The following is a 26,124-nucleotide window of genomic DNA, read 5'->3' on the forward strand; positions in this document are numbered from 1 at the left end:
TTGTATCCCAATAGAAACAAGAGTGTCACTGTCATACCTAATGTACCCAATGGTGATGATTTTGCCGATTTAGAAACGCTGAAAACTAACTTAAAAAACAAAAACAAAGAAAAAGTGGTCGGAGAAGTCGTGACGGCAGCCGACCTCACCGGCGCCATCTTTGTATATGTTCAGTGACCGAAAACGCCGTTTACGTGTGGACGAAAGGCGCAAACGCATAGAAAAATCTGCGTTTTCAAAAATACCCAGGTACGTGTGGACGTAGCCTTGAATTCATTCTTTGAAAACATGGACACCATATCCTCTTGACCAATTAAGGAGAGGGACCAACTATATTATTGCCTAAGGAATTGGCAGTTTCCTCATCTATAACGGCATTGTGGCATGGCTTCATAATAGAAGAGGTTTTTTGCCTACAATCAAGACCTTAAAACAACTGAAACATTTGATAAATTATTAAATGAAACATTTAATGATGTATCAGACAACAGTTTAAACATTTGATGATCATTTTTTATATGCTCTATTGTGAATAAAATACAGGTTTGGATTTGAGGCTTTATTTAAGATACTTATTGCAGCCATTCTGAGGGCTTTTTATCCTTTACCAAGGTCAAAATGACCAAGTTAACGTTAAAATTATGTGTTTTGGTTGAAATTGGTGGTTTTCCTCTTTACCTACAGCAGAAGATGTCATCAAGGAGGTCTTTAAAAAGAACAAAGAATATCTAAGGCAAAAGTGTCAGTGGGAGTTGGAAGGCAATGAAAAGTCTCGTATGGATGAAAAATCATTGGATAAAATTTACACACAGCTCTACATTATACAAGGAGAGAGTGAACATGTCAATGAACAACATGAGATTTGGGAGATTGAAGATAAAGAATCAAATTGTTGAGGGTACTTGAATCAACTGTAATGATATCTTTAAACATGTGCAAGGCGACAAGGACATGACAGCAATTCGGACTGTGATGACAAAGGGAATTGCTGGCATTGGAAAAACTGTCTCTGTGAAGAAATTCATCCTTGACTGGGCAGATGGAAAAGCCAATCAGGACTTGGACTTCATCTTTATGTTTCCATTCAGGGAGCTAAATCTGGTCCAAGATTATCAGATTAGCTTTGAGAACCTTGTGAAAACATTCCATCCAGAACTTAAAACCATAGCAGTTGCGAGAGCTTTGGCTGATCGTGAAGTTTTGTTCATCTTTGATGGTCTCGATGAAAGTCAACTTCAGCTGAAATTCAAAACGACCACAATACTGGATGATGCTACGAAGGTGTCCTCAGTGGACACTCTGGTGACCAACCTTATCAGGAAACATCTTCTTCCCTCTGCACTTGTTTGGATTACCTCAAGACCAGGAGCAGTTCAACGCATTTCTCGTGAGTATGTTTACCAGTGGACTGAGGTCAGAGGATTTGATGATCCACAAAAAATAGAAAGAGAGTTGAAGACAAAGCAGTCGCTGAAAAAAATAATTGAACACATGACAATGTCACGGAGCCTGTACATTATGTGTCACATACCTATCTTCTGTTGGATTGCTGTAGATGTTTTTGAGTATTTGATGCGTAAAATGAGAAACACCAAAGATGGAAACCAAAAAATACCCACAACTCTTACTGGGATGTACACACACTTCCTTCTTATTCAGACAACGATAGCTAATGGAAAATATGGCAACCAGGAAGAGCCTGATACAGCAGAGATCTTTAAGTCAAATGAAGAGTTCATTTTGAAATTAGGCAGGTTGGCTTTTGAGCAACTAGAAAAAGGCCGGATCATATTCACTGCTAAAGATCTGAAGAAGTATGACATAGATATAACGAAAGCTGGAGTTTACTGTGGGTTGTGTACAGCAATATTCAAAGAAGAGAGTGTGTTCCTAACAAAGAAACTTTACTGCTTTGTGCATCTCACAGTTCAAGAGTATTTTGCTGCTCTCTTTGTATATCACAGTTTTGTAAATAAAAAAATTGATTCTGAAAGTCTCAAGGATTTCATGCTAAAAGGGTCTGATGAAGAGCTCAAGTCTATCTTGGAAACAGTTCCAGTGGATCTACCTTTGAATGAACTGATTGAAATTACAATAGCTAATTCGGCTCCTAGAACGACCGGAGAACTGGACATGTTCCTCAGGTTCCTTATTGGCTTGTCTCTACAATCATCAGAAGAACCACTTCAAAGCCTGATTCAGCAGACTGAAGAGCATTCAACAAATATTGAGGAAATTCGGTCAAGTCTATTAGAAATAGATTTGTTTGACTGCTCAGCTGAAAGATGTCTAAAACCTTGTCCACTGCCTGACTGAGTTGAAAGACAATTCCCTACATGATTCAGTACGAAAGTATCTGAAACCAAATTGTTTTCCTGAATCACCGCTCTCTCCTGTTGAGTGTTCAGCTCTGGCTGACTTGATTCTGATGTCAAACACACCTCTGGATGAATTCAATCTCAAGAAATACAGACCATCAGGAAAAGGTATCTTTAGACTTCTTCCAGCTGTGAGAAACTGCAGAAAAGCAAGGTGAGTTGGTGCTTTATACAAGAATGTTATTCAGTTTACCGCACTTTATCTATAATTGTATGTTGTTGTTTTGTTTTGTTTTTTACAATTATTGTTATTGAACAGAACCAGATACCAACTATGTGACTTTTATGCTCAGTTCCTGAATACCCTGTCCTATGCAGTTTTACCTAGGACCGGACTTTTTAATCCATACATTCATGTTAACTGATTTATCTGGCATTTTGACATCAGTCATCTGTTTAAAATATTGTTCTTTTCACGCTGCAGGAGGTGTTACAGTTAGCTAATCAGCGCCTTTACCATTTTGTGTGCCACAAAAGGAATATTTGAAACATCTAATGCTTATTTTGATTTGGTATGTTGTTGTGGACTGGTTCTATATAAGTAAAATGAAATTGTAAGATCTAATTGATCTTTTTTTTTTTAAATGTTCAATTAGGGAAAACTAAATCCTTTCCCCTATGGAAATCCCGTAATATTGGACTGTGTCAGGGTGCAGATGGAAAAGGGGTTTATTGAGTTCACAATTTTCTATTAAGTTAAGAAATAATGTATGCTTTTAAAAACTGTATCTGATATTTAAACAATTGTCCTTTTATTAATTCTACAGAATCTCAGGTGTAAATGTTGGTGTTTGGGAATATAAAACTATCTCTTCAGCTCTTTGCATGCCACACTCTGTGTTAACTGAACTGCACATAGTGAATAGTACTTTTGGCAGTAGGGCGGATAAATGTGCAGAAACCTTGGCTGATGGACTGAAAAATTCTCAGTGTAAACTAGAAGCTCTAAGGTTAGTAAAATTATCATATTTATATGATTGTTTTGTAACATTTTGTACTGATTTCTTTTGATTTTGTGTCCTTTGGTCTTGCAGTCTTTCTGGCAAAGGGCTTGCAGAAAGAGAGATGGAAGATTTTGCATCAGCCATAAAATCAGTCATCTCAAATCTAAGAGAACTAGAGTTGAGTGGTGACATACTTGAGGACTCATTGTTCTCTGTACTGTCTGTTGGTCTAGGCTGCCCTAAACTTGAGAAGCTCAGGTCAGTTTAAGATATCGTGGTATGATGTGTTGCTTTTTGAAATCTTTTAGCCTACTTTACTTTGTCAGACAGGTTCTAGTTAAAGGAAGTCTTGATTCAACAGGTCCGGAAGTAACCAGGCCTGGGTGTAGATAGTGAAATTGAATTGAGCCTTCTAAAAATACCCAGTGGTCAGAACTAGAGCTTCTTCTTCCCTGTAGCTAAAGGAGAAGATTGTGGATCACCAAGTTTTCTGGGGATGAATAAATTTTGTGTTCATGTAAAGTGCTTTGGCTCAGAATGGGAGCACTAATCTGCAGTAGTGGGTCCTGTTTGGCAGAGGAGAAACAGCCTTTGCTGATTTAAGTGGATACATGTGAGGTGACACCATACAGTAACTCTAATTGTAAACAGTGTTTAAAAGATTAACAATTAGTCAAAATCTTCTATGTAAAAGTGTCTCCCCCCACAGTCACTAAAATTCACAACTTAGTGTCTTGTTTTCTTAGATTAGAAGGACATTTGCTAAAACTTGGATAGTATAATCTATGTTTATATCTAATCTAATGTTTTTTATCCTCTGTGCCAAAAGAATGAACCGACATTATAGGACTGCGGAAATCTGCAAAATGCTGGTGACAGCATTCACATCCAAACCTTTTTACCTGAGAGAACTGGAACTAAACTACACCCAGTTTAAAGACTCGGAAATGAAGATCCTCTCAGATGGACTGAAGAACAAAAACTGTAGACTGGAGGTACTGAGGTAAAGCACTGCATCAAAAAAACATTTGAAGCAGGATTTAGATACTTGAGAATTTTTACTTTTGAGTTTAAAATAGCAAAAAATTGTATGTATATATATATAGTGTGTGTGTGTGTGTATATGTACATATCTATCTATCTATCTATCTATCTATCTATCTATCTATCTATCTATCTATCTATCTATCTATCTATCTATCTATCTATCTATCTGTGTATGTATGTGTGTGTGTATATATATATATATATATATAGCGTTTTAGGTGATCTATTCAGGCAGTTCCTGGTTTTAGTTAGCAAGGTAGCCGACTCCTGAGGAGTCAGCTGGATGGTAAGAACAAGATCCGGGCTATCCAGACCTACAACCTGCCCATGATCAGGTACCCTGCTGGGATAATAAGCTAGCCAATGGAGGAGATAGAAGCCATCGACATCAAGACAAGGAAGCTCTTCCCCATGGACGGTTTCACCTCAAGTCTAGCACCTGGAGGCTGTATGCTACACGGAAGGAAGGAGGCCGGGGACTGGTGAGTGTCAGCACCACAGTCCAGGATGAGACAACGAACATCCATTACTACATCAGGAAGATGGCCCTGACCAGTCACGCATGCTCAGTGAATACCTCAGGCAGCAGAAACCCAAGAAAGAGGAGGAAAAAGAGGAACTATCATGGAAGGACAGGCCCATGCACAATATGTACCACCGGCAGATAGAGGAGATGGCTGATATCCAGAAATCCTACCAGTGGCTGGACAAAGTTGTACTGAAAGACTGCACGGCCATATTCTCTTAATATCATATAGCTATTTCTAGAGGCAAGAATTTTTATACTAGATTCTGTTTTAAATCAGGTTGTGATCTTAAAGTCAATAACACTGATTTTAACGTAATTACAACAATTGTAATGTCTTTTAAATCTTAAACTACCTTTTCCCCAGTAAGGGTTATGGTGAAATTTAAGTTGTCCTTCGAAAGAAGCGTACTTATAGTTACACTCTGGTGAACTGTAATCGTGTTAGGTGATCTGTTCAGGCAGTTCCTGGTTTTAGTTAGCAAGGTAGCCGACTTTGTGTAACTTAGGCTACCGCGTTACGGCGAGCCTTTTCAGTGTCCGTCTAGCTTTAACTTGTTAGCAGGCCACAAACCGTATTAGTGTCTCACTAGCATTAGCTTGTTAGTCAACCTCAGGGTTCGGTTAGCATTAAGTTGCTAACGATATTGGCTAGCAGAATGCAGCTAACATATCACAATGACCTGACTCCCGCTACGACTAGCTTGGATTTAATCCCCACTGCTAGCTCTGACTACGAACAGGCTAATGTGTTGCGATGAGCCTGGTGTAGCCTGGTCTCACCCCCTTTCCGCTAACTATGTCTACGGCTCCTACCCCCGCCAAGGGGTCAGAACCAAAGGCCAAAGAGGCTGCATCCCTCATACAATGTGTATTATCTGTATGGGTGCCAAGCATGCTCAGGCTTCACTGGTGGACCCTCAGGGATGCCCCCATTGTGCGTTTATGCCAGAGAAAGTCCTGGAAAGGAGGCTGAGAGTAGCAGCAATGAACATTTTGGACCCCCACCTGTCGGCTGCTATTGCTACGAGTGACATCCGTCATCGGCGAGCCTCCATGAGCTGGGCGGACATGATGAAAGAATAGTCCCTGCTCATGCCCCCATTGTTCGAGGACTTCCTTGATCAAAACGTGGGCGAGTCGGGTGGCGAGGACGGAGAGGGTGATGCCAACTTCGACCTACTCAACCTAGAGGACATGTATGATAAAGAGGAGCATGACTCCACCTACCCTCCCCAGCAGTCCAGGTCACTGAATGGGGCAGAATTTGCACCCCCGGCGTACAGCAATTTATACAAGGTCTGCAAATGGGCTGCTAGGTATCCCATGGCCAGCCGCCCAGGATATCGAAGGGGCAGGACACAACCTGCATGATGGCAAGAGGCTCCCACCAGCCTCAGTCAGAAATTCTAGAAGACATGGGCTGTCAGCTGGATTCGGGTTCCCTAAATCCAGCCCTCTGGGATGAAATCTGCATGGTTAATGATCTCATCCTTCGCTCCTCCAGGAGAGCAGTCCAAGGTTGTGGGCGTGTAATGGGCCTTGCAGTCTCGGGTGAGAGAGACATGTGTCTAAACCTGTCAGGCTTAGATGATGCTCAGAAGGCTGAGGTCATGGATGCAGCCTATGACCCGACCAAGGGTCTCTTTGGCCCTACCCTGGAGAAAATAAGAGAGACAAGCACCCACAGAAAGCAGGAGGGAAAAGCATTCAATCTCTGCTTGCCCAGAACCCCTAACCCACAACCTCAGCAGGTGCCAAGAGCTGCTTTGCGGCAGCAGCAGTAGCTGTGAGAGGGAGACAGAGTGGGGCCAGAATAGAGAGAGGAGAAGGGAGGCCCTCAATCCGCTTGCTCACCAGGTCAAAGTTGAGAATCCAAGACCTTGGGGCAAGCATTCTGGAAAGAAAATAAAAACAAAAGAAAATCACTGCCATTTCTCCTTGTCCCCAGCTGGGGGAGCTTACGCTCTTTGTGAGGGGGACAGCCCCAACTCCTTCCAGGAGACAAAGGTGACGTCGTCTTTCAGTGGAGGAAAGTTGTGCAGTTTCAACACTGTCTCCGCCTCCTTGGCCTCATAGTCTCGGTGATATCGTGGTACATTTGGAGCTGCTCATGATGAGGGATTTTCAGCAGTGAATTGCCTCTCTGCGGCTCTGCCCTCACCCACATCTCGGTCACAGTGTAAAAATAACACAGTCCTGTATTGCGGCTCTCGGCCATGGAGGAGCCTGACAGCTCTCGCTGCGGGGGTACCTCTGGGGGCAGTATCATCCAGGGGGACTCTGACCATAGACTGTCCCTGTCAGGTTGGGGTGCAACTATGATGGGCAGAGCAGTGAATGGCGTTTGGTCGCGGCGACTGGCTCTGAATCACATAAATCTGCTGGAGCGCAGCGCAGTGCTCTTAGCTTTACAGCATTTTCTGTCATATCTCCGGTGGCAACATGTTTTAGTGAAAACAGACAACTCCATGGTAGTTGCTTTTAAGAACTGCCAGGGCGGTACCCGTTACCGGCAACTACACAGGTTAGCCAGGGAAGCAATTGTGTGGAGCAGCACACAGCTTCTCTCCCTTCGAGCAACTCATGTGCCAGGAATTCTAAATAGGGGGGCCGATCTCCTGTCCAGAGGGAATCCACTGTTCGGAGAATGGAGACTTCACCCACAGGTGGTGGAGCAGATATAGATAGATCTCTTTGCCTTGCGAGAAAACATTGTCCACTGTTTTTCTCCCTGTCAGACGCAGATGCCCCACTGGGCGTGGATGAGCTGGCTGATCCTTGGCCAAACACACTACTGTATGCTTTCCTTCCCCTCAGCTTCATCTCCCCAACACTGATCAGAGTGAGGGATCAGGGGCTGTCGCTGATTTTAATAGCCATGAAAAGCAGGCAATCCCTTTTCAGTGTTCAGTGGTGGAGCTGTTGTGTTTTCTTCAGAACATGCTCGACAAAAGGAGAGCTTTTTCCACTATAAAGGTCTGTTTGGCAGCTATCTCAGCCTGCAATGTGGGGTTTGGTGATAAACCTTCCTGTCACCACCTACTTGTATGACGCTTCATGAGGGGTCTGTGTCAAACGCTCCCAGTCTCTAGACCACTGGTCCCTTTATGGGATCTGTCAGTTGGTTTAGACACCCTCTCCCACCACCCCTTTGAGCCTTTTGGGGCAGGGGAGTTGTAGTTTATCTCGTAAGACCGCTCTGCTGTTAGCTCTAACCACAGCTACGCAAGTAAGTGAATTGCAGGCTCTGTCTATCCACCCCTCTTGTTTACAGCTGGCTCCTGTACTCACTAAAGCATGCCTAACCCAGCCTTTGTCCCTAAGGTGATGGAAAGATCATACAGGTGCTCTACAGTAGAGCACCTGTACTTATGTTGACAGGAAAGCTGGATTCAGGAAGGCAGATCAGCTGTTTGTTTCCTGGGCCTCCCCTCACAAGGGCAGGCCCTTACCACGCCAGAGGCTAGCTCATTGTAGAAGCCATACCTCTGGCTTATAGCTGTAAGGGCTCGCAGGCCCCCCCCGGGACACTGAGCTCAGTCTACTAGGTGTGTGGCCACATACTGGGCTTTGTTCAGAGGTGTTAGTCCAGGATATTTGCGCTGCAGCAAGCTGGGCTACACCACACACGTTTGTCCGGTTTTATAGGCTGGATGTAGTGCCCCAGGTTTGACCTGAGATCCTGGAGTTGTACTGGAGCGTAGCTTTGGAAGCTGGCGCAATCTGGGAGGGTGCCATATCTCCCATAGTGAAACACTGAGCTAAGTTAAAAAAAGAATGTTAGGTTATTTAATGTAATCCCTGGTTCTTTGATAACAGAGAGGGGTATTTCGCCAACACTTCCCCCTTGCTTGGGCACAGAAATCTGCTTGGAATGGGACTGGTCGGTCGTGTTAGAAGGAGGGGGTGGAGCCCTGAGCACGGCTCAACAAGTCTTTCATAGACAGACGTGGTGTCATTAAAGCTTCCGTAGTTGGTTAGGTCAGGGTGATTCCCATAGTGAAACACTTCACTCTGTTATCAAAGAACCAGCAATTACATTAAGTGACCCAATATTCTGAGAGCAGAAACAGTCTGTCTTATAGTTCTCAGATGGATGAATGAATGAATGAGCACACACACACACACACACACACACACACACACACACACACACACACACACACACACACACACACACACATACATGTGTGTTTGTGTGTATAAATGTATATCTGTGTGTATGTGAGTGATAAGATTAGAATTACTGAAAAAAATGTAATTGCTAATATTTTTAAAAATTTTGTTAATGATTATATTCCTATATTTTTCTGTCAGCCTCAGTCATAACAGACTCACTGAGAAAGGCTGTAAGATACTCGCCTCAGCAATCAGCTTTACAGCCTCGCACCTGAAAGAGCTGGACCTGAGTTACAATGATCTGCTGGACCAGGGAGTGATGGAACTATCTCAAGCATCGAGGAACCCAAACTGTGGTTTAAAAACACTCAGGTTAATATAATAAATCTCATTTAACTTCAAACCATGTTATCACAGTATATCTAGATTTAGCAATTGCAAAAAAAGGATTAAGTCTGCATTTGTAAAACGGTCTATCTATCTATCTATCTATCTATCTATCTATCTATCTATCTATCTATCTATCTATCTATCTATCTATCTATCTATCTATCTATCTATCTATCTATCTAAAGCTAGAGCACAGCAAAAGGCACTCTACGTGGGACCATGACACACACATGATGCTAGATGTCCAAAGGGAGATTGAAAAAAGACTAATAAAATGGTGCTCAGGTAGAGCTGGGCGATAGAACGATAACGATATGTATTGCGAAATAACTTTCTCGATAGAAAAATGAAACTATTGCGATAGACCTCATCTCTCTCTCTCTTCCTCTCTTATAAAAAATGAATAGCCAATACAAATTAAGTAGCACAGAGCCGAACCAATCACAGCCGCAGTGTCACGTCATGTAACCTGTTACGTACAGCTCAAGTGCCAAGCCGCACATGTGTATTTGTTTGGGAAGCAGCCAGCCGCCATGCAGCCAGGTAATGAAGGAAATGAGTGTGCCGACTAGAGAAAAATCAACCGAGAGCTTAGGTGACCAGGTTACCGAAGAGAACACAGATGACGGTTCCAATGCCGGAGAGATTGTCGAAAGGAAAGGTCAGAGAAGTTCCGTAGTGTGGAGGTATTTCGGCTATTTGAAATCTGACAAAAAACAGAGTAATGTGCACTGTAAATTGTGCCGAAAGCATGTTCCCACAAAGTCTGGAAATACAACAAACCTTTTTTATCACCTGAAGCAGTGCCACCCACTAGAGCACGCTCAATCTCTGACTGAAAGCGCTAATTCGTCATCGAAAACAACCAGGGGAATCCCTGTGAAGCATATGGCAAAGGGGTGTCTTACCATATGAGAAAAAAGCTAAGAGACATAGCAACATAACGAGTGCCATAGCTTACTGTCTTGCTAAAGACATGCTACCAATAAACAAAACACAAAAATGAAGGATTCAAGCAGCTAATTAAGGTAATGGATCCTCGTTACCAACTCCCTGGACATAAACATTTCTCTCAGACAGCGCTTCCAAAGCAATATTATATAAGTTAGTCAATTTTGTCTCTTCTTCTGTAAAATAAACTAAGATTTATTTTTAGAATTAATATTTTGTTTCTAAGTGGAACTGACAATTTAGTAGTCTGTTTTGTTTATTCTATTTTGAAACTGAAATGCTTTAGCGGCTACCTTTTGTGTAGTTTGTAATATTTGCCTTTATTTTGCCTAAACTGAAGCCTCATTTTAAGTACATCTGCCCTGTTGAACTTATTATGGGAAATAAATATTTAAATCAAAACAAGCTGCTGATTATTTCACATTTTACTTGTGAGCAACAGCACATTTAAATCTTACATATATAGTTATTTGGCTTATATCGTGATATATATCATTATCGCCTGAAATGAAAAAAGCATATCGTGATATGAAAAAATCTTATATCGCCCAGCTCTATGCTCAGGCCATGACAGGAAGTGAAAATGTGCCCTGATCATTTAACACACATCTGCTGTTCGATTTTTGTAGGCTGTCATTTTGTAAAATGACGGGAGATGGAGGCTATTCTTTGGTCTTGGCTCTAAACTCAGACCACTGCAGCCTCAAAGATCTGGACCTCAGCTTCAATAACCTCACCAAAGAAGTTGTGAAATTGCTGACTGAAAAACAGAAGGATTTGTGCTGCAGTCTGGAAAATCTCAAGTATGAAAAAAAACTGTTCTGTTTAGAACAGTTTTATATTTTTATAACACTTTATACTGATTTCTGATTCACTTTTATTGTTTTTCATAATCAACAATGTTTGTTTGTCCATCAGTGTGGACCACAATGAAGAATGTTGGGTTGATCTGAAGCTACTGAGAGAGTGTAAGAAAATATTTTTTCTTCATGATATTCTACATCTGTGATGTGATTGGAGAAGAATGCGCCCATGCATGCATGCACGTTCATGCACACGTAAATGCGCATGCACACGCACCGTCCAGAACCGTCTCCTCCTGGCGTGTGTTTTAATTAATTTAATTTAATTTTCAGTGTAAATTTTTACAAGCAGGAATGACTTTTTATAGATGGAGGAATAGGGATGGGTACCGGTATCATGGCACCGGTTCTGACATAAACGGTAGTAACCAGACCGAAAAGCAGCGCACATTTCGGTGCTTTATTTCGGTGCTTTTTTTTCCTGAGCTGTGATACACTTTAGATTCTAGCCAATCATTTTACGTTTCCGAGGATAGTAGGCGGGTCCAGGTACGTACGTTCTTTTAGAGCAGAGCTACAGATTAAAAATTCCCAAGGCGAAGCGGTCAAAAGTCTGGCTGTACTTCACAGCAAAAGATGCAAACTCAGCAGCATGCAACAAGTGCTTTAAGGTGATACTGTGATACTGTCAAAGGAGGTAACACCTCAAATCCGATGAAACACCTGGCGACGCATAGCGTTTTTTTTTAAAAGCCGAGAAATGCGCCGTATTTGATAGCTTGCTGCGAGACCTCACACCGTGCACATCTACTGCGGGTGTGGTGCCTGTTATCGGACCTGGAGTTAGCAACATCACCCAAAAACACGAAGAGGAGAGTCCTGGCCCCTAGCCCTGCCAGTGTAGCAGAAATGATGACGGATGATGAAGGCAGCAGCAGCAGCCGTTCTTCTCTGCATGAGTCGCTTAATGTTGTTCGTGTGTAATTTACGTTGAGTAGGCTAACCACGTTATTACATTAATGCATGTAAGGTGAACTAGCAAACACCGTCATAGTTACATGCGGCTGTCTTCTTGTTTGATGGCAGGTACTCCCTTCACCCTGGCCAAAAAGGCTAAAATGACCAAAGAAAAAGTGGAAAACAGTTAAACATGAGAGGTTTTTGGACAAAGTTTGTTTTTTCCATTGTTTAAGCACTGCTTCCAGCCAAGAGTGATACCATATATGCCCCATAGCTGCAGAAAAGGCTAACATTGTTATCTTTTTACAAAAAAACAGCTGAACATGAGAGGTTTTTGGACCAATTTTTTGTTCTCCATTCTTTAAGCACCGGTTTGAGCACCGTTTAAGCACTGGCACCATTTCAAAAGTACCGGTTTGGCGATACCCATCCCTATGGAGGAACCAATTATTTAATGTCGCTTTATTCTAACACTATGGAGGAGCCTTATAGGAAGACCTATTTGCTTTTTAGTCAGCGATCTGAATGGAGAATAAAGCCTTATGTGGAGTGGAAGTCCTATTTGGTTTTGTTAGAAGCAATCTTACTGTATTTGGGGTTTGTTTGTGCGACTCTTTTTACTTGTTTTAACAGCAGGGTGTTTTCCTCAAGTGTCCTCTGTGGTTGTTTATTTCACCTGTTTTGCTTTGAGAGCTTTTATTGCCCTTTGCCTGTCATGTGTAGTCTTTATGTCTGAGAAAACGCAGTCTAAACCTTCAGTATGTCCTTTCATCAAAAGCATTTGTTTCCTGAGAAGCCGGACACCTATGCACGTGTTCGTGTGTGCCCTCAACTGCCCCCACCCAGCTGTCACGTTTACTTGTCCGTGTAAAACCAAGTGTTTTTGGGATCTAAATTTCAAAATGTAAGACAAATACAGTATACTGACTTTGATGCCATCTTTAAAACGTAGATGTGTAATTAACAGGCAATATATTATTTAATTTTGTTTTATCAAGCGTGGCAAGTATTTCAGATTTCAGTGTGAATTAATACAAACAGAAATTACTTTTATAGACGCAGAATCAAATTATTTAATGTTGTTTTTTTAGACTCTGCTCTGAAAGGTAAATTTGATTTGTTTTTAACTTAGAGAAACATAGTGTGAATCTTTCTTCTCTTAAAAAAGCTTTTTCACAGGTTTAAACTGTGTGGTCTGTCTTTCTGGGAAAACGCAGGACAACTTGTGAAATGAGAGCATGCACTACCCTCCAGAACTCTCAGTTTTGCCCGTCCGTTGTTAGTGAAACTTAATATTTTATGGATCTAAATGTTCAGAGAAAATAGCGATGTACTCAACTATGTGTCTCTTTAGATTGTAGATGCTTATTCTAGGCTACTTTATTTATCTCCCACTGAATCTGCTTGTGATATGCTATGTATAAAGGTTCTGAACTTTTCCAAAATGGCGTAGAGCAGTCAATTTTCCCTCCTGTGGCTATGAGCAGTGTGGCTGGTGGAAGTTTTTAGTTTATTTGTGCAACTGAACGTGATTGTGGAAAATTAGTGTACCCCTTGATTTGAGTTTCGTGTTGGATCCCTTTCTTCGATTGGCAATTCTCTTGGAGAAATGAAGACACAGATTAGGGCTTACAAGTTTTGTTCTGCCCCTGGGGTGAGTGAGAATTTGTGCAGCAGATCCCAGCGTGGAAGCTGATGGTCCAGAGTGAGGGACCAAGCAGCCAAGGCAGGACAGGTAAAAATGTCTTCAAAATGAGTTTTCTTTATTTTAACCCTCAAAAAAAAGTTCAGAAAGACAGTTCAAAAATATAATTAGCAGGCCCACAAAAGAGGTCAACTAAATATAACTCTACAAAAAGTAATTTCCAGAAACTTAACCAAACAAAGTGAACCCAACTTAACTCACAAACTGACCTAATCACAAACACAGGAGGGTAGTTTTTATAGTGGTTTGGCCAAACCATTTACACACAACAGGTGAAAACAAAAACAAACACCTAACCATACTAACTAAGCACAGAATAACATAAGTAAACCTAAAACATCCCTGTTTCTGATAAGCACTTGGTTGTTCCTGTTGAGTAGGCATTTTGTTTTCAAAGGCCTTAGCCACACCTTTTGCCCAGACAGGAAACAGCCACCTCTGCAAACCAGGTAAAGCAAAGAAAGAAACCTAATTAATATAACAGAAAACATTTTTAGAAAAACCACACAATGCTATTATGTGCGCGCCTCATAATATCAGTATTAGGTTTAAGCAAAAACATTAATGAATTATATTAGTGAAGCAACTGCAAATCAAACTAATGAAGTGAATGGGCATTGCATATGCAAAAGAGAATTACAACAATCCAATGTGTTCCTCTGCTCCAAGACACCTGCGGTCCTTGATGAGCATGTCTGTTATAGCCTGCCCTTCATAAATATCTGCCTGTTAGATCTGATTTTTCAAACCTTGTTTAAAATGTGAGTTACTTGTTGTCCAATGCAATGTCGCTGATTTAAAAATGTATACATATTTTCAAGGTTTTAGCTGGATGTCAAACATATGAAAGAATCTCAAGCAAAGCGTGCACCAGTGCACCCTAATGTAGTCCATTGAACTGTATGTTAATAAGTACATTAAGTGTACCTCTAACTCTGAAAAGAGTCTGTATCCATAATTTGTGGATCTACTAATTTGTTGTCAATGACACCTTTGTTTTCATGATAAGTTTTACAGATGTTTTACAGATAAAAAAATCCTCGCAAAAGCTAAACAGGTGGTTTTGCTTTTTTACAGCTATCATTTATATTCTTCTGATTTGCATGTGTTTTAGTGTAAATGCATATTTTTGGATGTCCTGAGATATCTTTCAAATCAGGATTTCAGTATATACGCATCTTGAAAAAGCATCCTGTTGTGGGCCTCAGTGCATACAGTTGAGTCTATAATTTGTCTGAAAAAGACAAAGTTTTTGCAGATTTGCCTTTGTACACCATCACGGTGTATTTTTGATTGATTGATTGATTGGTAATTTATTTCAACATGTGAACAATATACAAGTACATTTAGAAAAGAAAATAAGAGAGACAAAAAATACTACACAAATTACATACAAAAAAACATTCTGATTAATTTACATGTTGAAAGGGAGTGGGAAGAAGTATACACTTATTTAATCCCACCCCTTTGCCATAAATTATCAGTTAATATTTAGTCAGCTTCCTTACTGATATAATTTGTAATAAAAATAGTGAACAGATTTCTGATATACTATATACTAGAATATCACATCATGAGTTTTTTGTTTGTTTGTTTGTTTTTAAATAGAGACATTCACTTAATTTAAATATTTTCCTTTTCTTTATAGTTTTTGAACAATTGCCACATGTCTGAAGTTCAGACTTTAGTTAAAGAATTTTTAGAAAAAAATATTTTTAATGAACAATGAAGTAGACAGTTTTCTAGTCCCCCAGTTTTAAGAGTCTCATTGGACAATTACCAGAAAAGCCATGGTTTTTCACCATAACGAAAGTTATGAGGCCCAAAAAGATTTCAGTGCAAGTGAAAGAGGCCACCATAAAAAATAAAATAAAATAAACATATTAAAACTTTAGGAATATCCAAATTAGACAAATTGATTCATACTTTAAAAGAAATAAATGAACTAGCCAGCTAAGCAACACCAAAATGCTTGAAAGACCACAGAAGACAATTAAAGTGGATGTCATGGCCAGCGGGAGCTGACTGTGTGTTGCGTGAATGATGAACCCAAAACCAGACAACAATGGATGTGGAAATCAACTTGGATTAACAGAAAGCGAGCCTATATTTGTGGCTGATTACAGGGATACACAAAGCAAGGAAAAGTGAATGGGGAAAAAACTAAACTAAAGCCTAAACTGGAAGAAACTATGACTGACTATGAAACTGTGAAATGAACACGATTCTGCACTGGTGTATGTGAGAAACTGTGAATAACGGAACAGAAACATGAACATAATCTGAGCAGAACCGTGAACGGTTTAATTCTGACGTGATGTGGAGGGTAAATACACAGACGACCTGAGGATGACTGAACGGAAACACACAGGCTAAATGCACACAAGGGGCGATCAGGGGAAGTGGAAACACATGAGGAGATAGCTGACCCAATAAATCATAATGACACCACAGGGGATGTGAAACTAAGCACATAGAACATAGAAACAAGACCTTCATAATAACCAGGAAACATGACGGTACGCAGACATGACACAATGTTGACAGCATGAACCACACTGACATGAAACATGACAAGTAAGACACACTAACCAAAAAGGGAGACTTAACACAGGAGGTGATGACACAACAAATTTTAAATAAACAAGGAGCTATAACTAGGCAACCTAGGACCTTCTGACTGGATGGACTTAACCAAAAACAATGAATAACAAAATACAAGGTAACTCAAATCCAACAGCCACAACAAGAACTTAACATACCTTCAATATACCTAAGAAATCACAAAAATATAACAATAACTCACAATGCTCAGTCACAGACCCAGCACCTGACAGTGGATGATGACAGAATTATTTCCTTAGTTAAGAAAACCAACTTCACTTGACTTGGCTGAGTTGACTTGAATTGGCTGAAAGTCTTTAGACATCATTTGAGTGTGACAAAAACACAACACTATAATGAAGGGCATTGAGGGGAAGCTGCTTGGCCTACAGCTCTTTGTCAGACACCACAGTGTTTTTTTCCGTGTAGCCATTTCTCTTTTTGTCAGGCTTCTAAAAATTATATATAGAAGGGCCTAGTACCAGGTATTACCGCCAAATTGCAAACTCTAAAAGCAGAGTCAAGTCGTCATGGGCCAAGCCAACTAGGTACCAGTGGCAGAGAGTCGTAATGTAATTCTACAATCAAGAGATGCCTTCATAAATGGAAATACAGGGTTTACAACAAAGTGCAACCAATGGTTACACTCAATAACAGGAAAGTCAAATTAGACATTGCCAGAAAACAATGCACTATGCTTTTCAGATTATAGATGCAAAACTGAGCAAATGAGCAGCAACTTAAGGTGGCTACAGTAAAAGCCTGGCAGGGCATCTCAAAAGTGTAAGCACAGCATTTGGTGATGTCTGTGGCTTGTAGACTTTAGGTTTCAACTGACTGCAGAGAATTTTCATCCTAAAATGATTAAAAAAAATTCTTCCATTTAAAATTATCAGAATCATCAGAATCAGAATACTTTATTAATCCTGAGGGAAATTAGGGTTACAGCAGGCAGCACGCTAATGGCGCATGCGCACTTACAAAGGAACCTTCTGACCAACTTTACACAAACATCACATTGGGCAGACATGTCAGAAAGGTAGGCTGATAGGAGAAAACAACGAAAATACACTACATGAGGTAAGAGGAGGAGAAAAAAAACTCCACTCAGACTGAGCTCCTAGTGGGAGAACAGTTTGATAACAGAAAAAACACCTCAGCACAAAAGCACATGACTATCAATACACCATAGAAACACAAGACAAGCAACAGGGGCGGGTAAAGGGTAAGAGAGAGCCGGTGTAGACAGCGCATCCGGTCCTGCAGCATATCTGCGCTGGTCCAGTTGACTGCCATCTTCCCCGGTAGGGCACAAGCATCGGAGGCGTTGGAAAGGGAGGGGGGATGAGTGAGTGCTTATCAGTGTAAGTGTATGTGTGTGCGTGTCCATAGTTCAGCTGAGACAGTGTCCTTCGGCCTATCAGGCTAAGTAAACAGTCCTCCAGCCAATCCAGGTGTCCTTGCATGGGGCGGGAAGAATAGCCGTAACACAGTCGTTATCAGGGAGTGATTGTTCGGCTCCAGCCTTGGGCCTGCAGCTGGCGCCTTTATGGGGGTCCGCAATCTCGATATTGATTTTGTAAATTTCCATGCGAGCAGCCAGGAGAATTTTCAGGCTGCCCTAACACTCCAACACTGGCCTCTCGATCTCCCGTTGGAGAGCCGCGAGCCTCCCCATGATGGTATCAAACTTCTGTTCCATGGTGTTGTCATTCTTTTGATTCTGAGACCTCACAGCTGCAGTGATCCGTTCCGCGATGTCTTCCAACTGTCGCTCATGGGTCCCATTTTGAGCAGGCCTCTCTCTGATGTATCCCCCCATACGCTCAATGTTGTTGCTTTGAGCCTTCACAGCCGATGCAAGCGTCTCCAAGGTGTTGACCATATTACGTTCGTTGTGAGAGGTCGCGCCTCGTCCCATCGCTTCGATTCCAGCGGGCAGCCTTGGGGGGGTTTGAACAGCCGGTTCCGCCCTCTTATTTCTCCGATTATGTCAGGCTGTCTAATTCATTTTGAGCTTCTGAAACTGGAAGACTGTATAAAAATGGCTGTAATTTCTAAACAGTAAATGCAAATGTTTACCAAAACCTTTTTGAATTATCTACCTGATTAAGTTTAATAGTTGCTTCTAGTTTTGTTCTGATCTGAACAAGTGTGTAATTGGTAGTAATTCTTAAAGTTGTGGCCCCAATACCATAATTTTGACTTTATTTTGTAGCTCGCCGCTTATTTCACATCCTGAATATTTAGAGATAAGCCTCATAATAACTCAGTAATTATGATGAAACAGAACAGAGCAGAACTTAGCTAATATAAACTCAGACAGAAACCACACTGACATGATAATGCTGTTACAAATGATTCACTGTTTTTCCTGCACTGATTACAGATGCCTGTGACCTGACACTTGACCCAAACACAGCATCTGTGAGCATTCGTTTAACCGAGGAGAACAGAAAGGCAGAGGCTGTTCCAGAGAACCAACCATATCCTGATCATCCGGAAAGATTTCATGAAGATCAGGTTCTGTGTGAAGAAGGTCTGACAGGTCGCCATTATTGGGAGGTTGAGTATTTTTCTGCAGATATTGCAGTGGCATATAAAAGTATCAACAGGATGCCTGAGTTTTCCTCTTATTCTTCTTCTGACTATGGTTTTGGTGACAATGAAAAGTCTTGGTGCTTTAAAAATCCGGACAATTTTGCTCATAACAAATCATTTGTAAACTTTATTAGAAGTAGAAACTCCGCTGGTGTCATGGGAGTATATCTGGACTGGCCAGCAGGCATTTTGTCCTTTTTTGAAATCTCTCCTGATACAGTTACCCACTTGTACACCGTGCACACAACATTTACTGAACCACTCCACCCTGGTTTTGCTGTTTATTTTAATGGATCAGTTTCCCTCTGTAAAATAAAGTAATTAGACAACTTGGATGAAAGGAAAGAAAAATTATTTTAAGCACCAAAGATTGCACACAACATCCTTATAAAAATATATTTAGTTGTCCTAGACTTCAAAACAGTTTTGAACAGTCCCATATCTCATGCATTACATTTTCAAAAAAAAGACGTGTTGCATTTGTGGCAGTAAGTATTGTCAGCACTGACTTAAGTGTAGTGCTTTACACTTATATGTGTGTAGGTGTGCATGTGTATGGGCTTCCTGTGTTTCCGAAAAATGTAAAAATGCTGTTTCGTATACCTCAATTTTTTATGTGTTCATTCGATTGATATACTACTTTACTGTACTTTACATTTCTGCACCTTTAGCTTCTGAACTTTATTAAACTGTAAAATTAAATAGTTTCATTTTTTCTTTTGTAACATTTGAAAGGTCCTGTATGAATGCATTTATGATTCCAGTATTCATGCACTTTATACTCACCTCATACATGATTGCAGTGCCCCTTGTTTTAACTAAAAAACAGCAGCTATCATAGAAAAAATAACAGTTTTATTCCATGTCAAATAATGAAGTTATTAGTGCACTTTTTGCTCAAATTTGCACAAAATGTTATGGTATGTTATTGCTTTCTAGATGGTACTCTAACTATAAGTCAGAAAATAATTTTGTTAACTATGTCCTTTTGTTTTAAGACCTGAGTCAGTCCTTCTCAAATCATCAAATTTTATTTTAAATCATCTGCAATTTGCAAAAAATTATAGTTATATAATCAAAAAATTATAATTATTATAATAAATTATAAAAATAAATGTGTTCTGTGCAATTTATATTAGCATGTACTCAAGTATGTGACTTTGTTGGATTGTTTGAATTTTCTTAAATATTTTAACTTGTCAAAAGTGGGTGGATGGAGTGTTTTTCCAAAACAAACAAACAAACCATTTGATAAATGGAACTCAAATTTCACAGTTATCATTACATTTGTCCAAATTTGTTCTATGAAATTTCTTATCCAAATTGAGGATGGTGAAGCAGAGAAACATTATTGATTTGACATGTGATTTCATTGTTTTTGATCGAGAGAGAGAGAGAGATTGATTTTTGAGTTGTGAGAGATTTGTGACGTTTAGTGTGGAGTGTATAGTTAGTGTGTTGTGTAGTTGTTGTTTTGTTTTGTCTGTCAGTGCGGGCACTAGTGAATGTCACAAAGGCAGATCGCAGGTGGAAAACAGGACGAGTGATACAACTCCTGCTATCAGGTCTGCAGGTTTTATACCTGTGCTGTTCTCCTGTCTTGTGGCAGATAAATATTTTTTTTCACTGGCACAAATAATTTGTTGGGCACCTTACTGTGAAACCTGATCGTTCTCTAATTTTTCTTTTAGTATTAGGTTTAAATGGTTGTACTAAAAAAAACACCGGATGCATTGTCTGCATTTTTAGATAAATAATTGTATATATTTGTTTACAAATTTGTGCATAGGTTTTCTTACATTTACAATTTCTATATGCATTTCATGGTTATGAAGATAATTAACTAAACATACCTGTGCTTTTTACAGTAAAAACAAATATACCTACTATAACTATATGTTTTGTTTTTATGTGATTTCAGATGAATTGTGTTAATACAGATGAAAAAAATAACTGTAGCTTCAGACATGTGAGTAAATAATGTGATGTAAATAATGAAAATAAAGGTGAACTACAAAGGTAATATCAAAAGTCTTCAAAAATGGCCAATTATATTTTGGACCCAGAGGGTTAAGAAATCATGAAAATTTGTTGGGTTAATTGTGACCATACGCTTGTATTTGTCACAATAGCTAGCTTACGCAATAGCTAGTTGTTATAACATGCTGTGTATAAAGGAGTTGGAGTGTAGTAAAGGGAGTTATTAGAACCGCACTGAACACCTGCTTCAAGCATCAACAATACTGTGCGTGTATGTATGTGTATAACCAGGGGGATCCAGTGGCGGTGCACACTAGAGTGATGAGCCTCCTAAGACCACTTTAAATTTTTATTTTTATATCTTCTAAAAAACTGGACTTGTTATTTCTAACTGAGACCTGGCAGCGGGACTTGGACTATTCGCCCCTCATTGAACTGTGCCCGAACGGCTATTCCGTCATCAGCCAGCCTCGGGGATCTGGTCGCGGAGGAGGTCTCGATGTGGCATTTCAGGGCCGTTTCTCCTGCCACTCAGTGAAAGTTGGACACTTTCTTTCGTTTGAACTACAGCTGATTAAAATCGGACGTAAGGATCCTTTTTATTGTGCTGTGGTGTATCGTCCACCTGGCCCAAATAGCTTGTTTTTATCGGAGTTTAGCGACTTCCTGTCCTCTACTATGAGATTGTCCAGACTGCTTTTAGTTGGGGATTTTAACCTACATGTTGATGATGACTCCGACCTCTTTGCCAGAGGTTTTATCAACATTATGATTTTTTTTTCATTTTACCCAGCATGTGTCAGGCCCCACACATAACAAAGGACACACACTGGACCTTGTTTTTACTTTGGGTTTGAATATTGATTCTATTTGTTCTGAGGACATTTTTATCTCTGATCATCGCTGTATTCTTTTTAACATGTCTTCTCACAAGCCTTTGTCTCCTGTTCATCGGACAATTATCTCACGCATCATAAGATGCGTTGAGAGAGTTGAGGGGACTGATAAGGAATGGGAAGGACAGCTACAGGCAGAAGATGGAGAACCAGCTTCAGCAAAACAACGTTGGTGAAGTCTGGAGAGGCCTCAGAACCATCTCAGGCCACAAACAGCAGAACTCTCTGCCTGGGAGGGATGTGAGGTGGGCAAATGAACTGAATCATTTCTTCAACAGATTTGATTCAACCATGAGACAGTCTACAACATCGGCTGCAGACTCACCCACCCCCACTGCTACTGTTCCACCTCTGACACCTCAGACACTTCACACCTCCTCTATTCACCCTGCTCACTCCTCCCCACCCCCAACAACAGCATACAATACACACTCAACACAAGGCTCCAGCCTGTCTCTCTCAACCACCCAGGTTAGGAGGGAACTGAGGAGGATTAATGGCAAGAAGGCAGCGGGCCCAGATGGCATCAGCTCGAGGGTCGTCAGGTCCTGCGCGGACCAACTGTGTGGGGTGATGGAGCACCTCTTCAACCTGAGCCTGAGGTTGGGAAGAGTCCCACAGCTCTGGAAAACCTCCTGTGTTGTACCAGTGCCAAAGACTTCACGCCCCAAGGACCTCAACAGCTACAGGCCGGTGGCTCTGACATCCCACCTGATGAAGACCCTGGAGCGGTTGGTCCTGGCTCAGCTTCGGCGCCTAACAAGCTCATCACTGGACCCACTTCAGTTTGCCTACCAGCCTGGCATTGGAGTGGATGATGCCGTCATTCACCTCCTACATCGTTCCCTCGCTCACCTGGAGACCGCTGGAAGCACTGTGAGAATCATGTTCTTTAATTTCTCCAGTGCCTTCAACACTATTCTTCCCTCGGTTCTGAAGGACAAGCTGGAGAACTCTGGAGTGGACCATCACCTCACTACCTGGATTTTGGACTACCTCACCGACCGACCACAGTATGTGAGGACTCAGGGCTGTGTGTCGGACAGGGTCGTCTGCAGTACGGGGGCCCCACAGGGAACGGTTCTGGCTCCGTTCCTCTTCACCATCTACACTGCAGACTTCTCCCACAATTCCACCCAGTGCTTCCTGCAGAAGTTCTCTGATGACTCTGCAATAGTCGGCCTCATCACTGATGGGGACGACAAGGAGTACAGAGGACTGACTCAAGACTTTGTGGACTGGTGCCAGCTGAACTACCTCCAGATCAACGCCAGTAAAACCAAGGAGCTGGTGGTAGACTTCCGCAGGCACAAGCATTCTCCACTGCAACCACTGAACATCCAGGGTATGGACATTGAGGCTGTGGACAGCTACAGGTACCTTGGTGTTCATCTGAACAACAGACTGGACTGGACTCATAACTCAGACGCCCTCTACAGGAAAGGGCAGAGCAGGTTGTACCTGCTGCGGAGACTCAGGTCGTTTGGGGTGGAGGGCCCACTCCTGAAGACCTTCTATGACTCTGTGGTGGCTTCTGCTATCTTTTATGGTGTGGTCTGCTGGGGCGGCAGCATCTCTGCTGGGGACAGGAAGAGACTGAACAGGGTGATCCGAAGGGCCAGCTCTGTTCTAGGATGCCCTCTGGACCCAGTGGAGGTGGTGAGTGACAGGAGAATGGCGGCTAAGCTGTCATCCCTGATGGACAACATCTCCCACCCCATGCAGCAGACTGTGACAGCACTGAGCAGCTCCTTCAGTGGGAGACTGCGGCACCCACGGTGTGGGACGGAGAGATTTCGCAGGTCTTTCCTCCCCACTGCTGTCAGACTCCACAACAAAGACTTTAACTGAACAAACACACACATCCACACATGTGCAATAACACTAAGTGCAATAATCTTTTCTGGCATCGTTGTATTTTTACTCAGTTGTATATAGCATTCGTATTCTATTTTTATCTTATTGTATATTTTTATTCTATTTTATTCTACTGTATATAGTATATTATTTTATTCTATTCTGTACAGCTGTGTACTGTATTTATTCTTATTGTATTCTAATTTTTGCATCATAACTTTTGCACTGTCCACTTCCTGCTGTGACAAAACAAATTTCCCACGTGTGGGACTAATAAAGGTTATCTTATCTTATCTTATCTTATCTTATAAATTCCTCCACAGCGGAGAATTTCTCAGATGCTTTTAATTTAACTCTATCCCCGCAAAACGGTGTTGGTTTCTTAACAAATCTATTTAATAACCATGGTTTTTCGATCTTAGATGAAATCTGTCCGGTTAAAATGAGACCAGTTTCTGTTTCCAAGTCCTGACCCTGGCTAAATGACAACATCCGCTCCATAAAACGTGATTGTTGTAAAGCTGAGCGCTTATGGAGGAAAATTCATTTAAATTTTCATCTCCTTTATTTAAAGGATCTTTTAGCCTCTTTTAACAATGCAATTAGAGATGCGAGGGCTGCTTATTTTTCTCATCTGGTTGCAAAGAGCAGAGGTAATCATAAGGTGTTGTTTGACACTATTACTGATATTATTACTCCTGCTCCACCTACTGCCATTATGTCTTCTAATGAAGACTGTGAAACATTTCTTTCCTTCTTTCTAGAAAAAAATTCTAATGTAAGGAAAAAATTGTCCCATCAGCATCTGCATTGTCAGTTCCTACGCCAGCTCAGCCTGTCATCTTAGAAGACTTTTTACCCATCTCACTAGCAGAGCTCGAAAAAATAGTTAATAGTTTTAGACAAACATAATATCTTTGACAAATTTCAGTCTGGCTTTCTTAGAGCTCATTCTACTGAGACAGCCCTTCTTAGAGTTTCCAGTGACATTCTGATGCAGAAAGATTCAGGAAAATGTTCTGTACTCCTAATGTTGGACCTCACGTCAGCCTTTGACACCGTTGACCATTACATTTTGCTTGAAAGGCTGAAATACTGGCTTGGTGTATCTGGGTCTGCCTTAGAGTGGTTCTCCTTGTATCTCTATGAATGATACTTTTCTGTGGCGTTCTCTAAGAACAGGTCATCTTCCACGTCCCTGTCCTATGGTGTGCCACAAGGTTCTGTGCTGGGGCCCTTATTGTTTTTAATATATCTACTTTTTCTCCAGCATATTTTGAGCCCCTTTGAGGACATTCGCTACCACTGCTACGCAGACGACATCCAGCTACATACATCTTTTAAACCTGAAGATGTTTCTAAGCTGCTGATTCTAAATGAGTGCTTAGAATCCATCAAAGGTTGGATGGCTGACAACTTCCTCCAACTTAATGAAGAAAAGACTGAAGTCCTTGTATGTACTCCAGACAGACATGTACCTAACATAATGAATGCTTTTGGTCCTCTTTCAACATTTGTGAAATCGTCTATCAGGAACCTAGGGGTAACCTTTGATTCTGCTCTTACCCTGGATGTCCATGTTAAATCTCTGGTTCGGTCCTGCTTCTATCATTTAAGAAACATTTCTAAATTGAGCCCTATAGTGTCTCATACTGAACTGGAGATTGTTATTCATGCATTCATTTCATCATGATTGGACTACTGTAATTCACTGTTTACATGTCTAAACAAAAACTCCCTGGAGCGTCTGCAGATTGTCCAAAATGCTGCAGCAAGTACTCTCATGTAAAACCATTGCTTATACAGTTGCACTGGCTCCCCGTTAAATTCAGAGTCCATTTTAAGATACTGGTTCTGACATTTAAAGCTCTTCAAGGACAAGCACCAGCCTACATCATTGAACTTTTACAGCCCTATGTCCCTAGTAGATTCCTGAGGTCTTGTGATCAGGGCCTACTTGTTATTCAGCATACAAGGCTGAAAACCAAGGGAGATAGAGCTTTTGCCACTGTGGCCGCCAGACTGTGGAACTCTCTTCCTCAGAACTTAAGATCTGCGGACTCAGTGATCACTTAAAAAAAACAAAAACAACTAAAAACACATCTTTTTAGAATTGCATTTTGTTTACTTTTGTTTGTTTTTGTTTTATACCTTGCGAAGCACTTTGTGATCTTTTATCTAGAAATGTGCTATATAAATAAAATTTTACTTACTTTTTTTTACTTACTAAAACACACGCCCACTTGCATCCTGGCACACACAGTGGCTTCATTAGAGTTGACAACAAATGAGGGAGAGCTTATGTAAAGAGGGCGAGAAAAAGGAGAAAAAAAATGTAGAAAAAGCAGAGGTGATGCACA

At 41.0% G+C, this 26,124-nt stretch overlaps 1 protein-coding gene and 1 pseudogene across 1 annotated transcript; both read left to right on the plus strand.

Moving 5' to 3' along the window:
• Positions 1 to 1,689: 1,689 nt before the first annotated feature.
• LOC146671279 (uncharacterized) lies at positions 1,690 to 20,011 on the plus strand. The gene is made up of 8 exons (XM_085405150.1): positions 1,690 to 2,532; positions 3,146 to 3,328; positions 3,413 to 3,580; positions 4,152 to 4,325; positions 9,216 to 9,389; positions 10,988 to 11,161; positions 11,277 to 11,326; positions 18,820 to 20,011. Exons 1-8 carry the CDS (start codon positions 2,429 to 2,431, stop codon positions 19,350 to 19,352), a joined length of 1,560 nt encoding a protein of 519 aa, XP_085261276.1. The 5' UTR covers positions 1,690 to 2,428; the 3' UTR covers positions 19,353 to 20,011.
• On the plus strand, positions 5,695 to 6,363 carry LOC146671280 (uncharacterized; annotated as a pseudogene).
• Positions 20,012 to 26,124: the final 6,113 nt, after the last annotated feature.

This window comes from Rhamphochromis longiceps, linkage group LG4 (assembly GCF_057381845.1).
Source record: "Rhamphochromis longiceps isolate RC_006_pf linkage group LG4, R_longiceps_female_GT1.1, whole genome shotgun sequence".
NCBI classification, from domain to species: Eukaryota; Metazoa; Chordata; class Actinopteri; order Cichliformes; family Cichlidae; genus Rhamphochromis; species Rhamphochromis longiceps.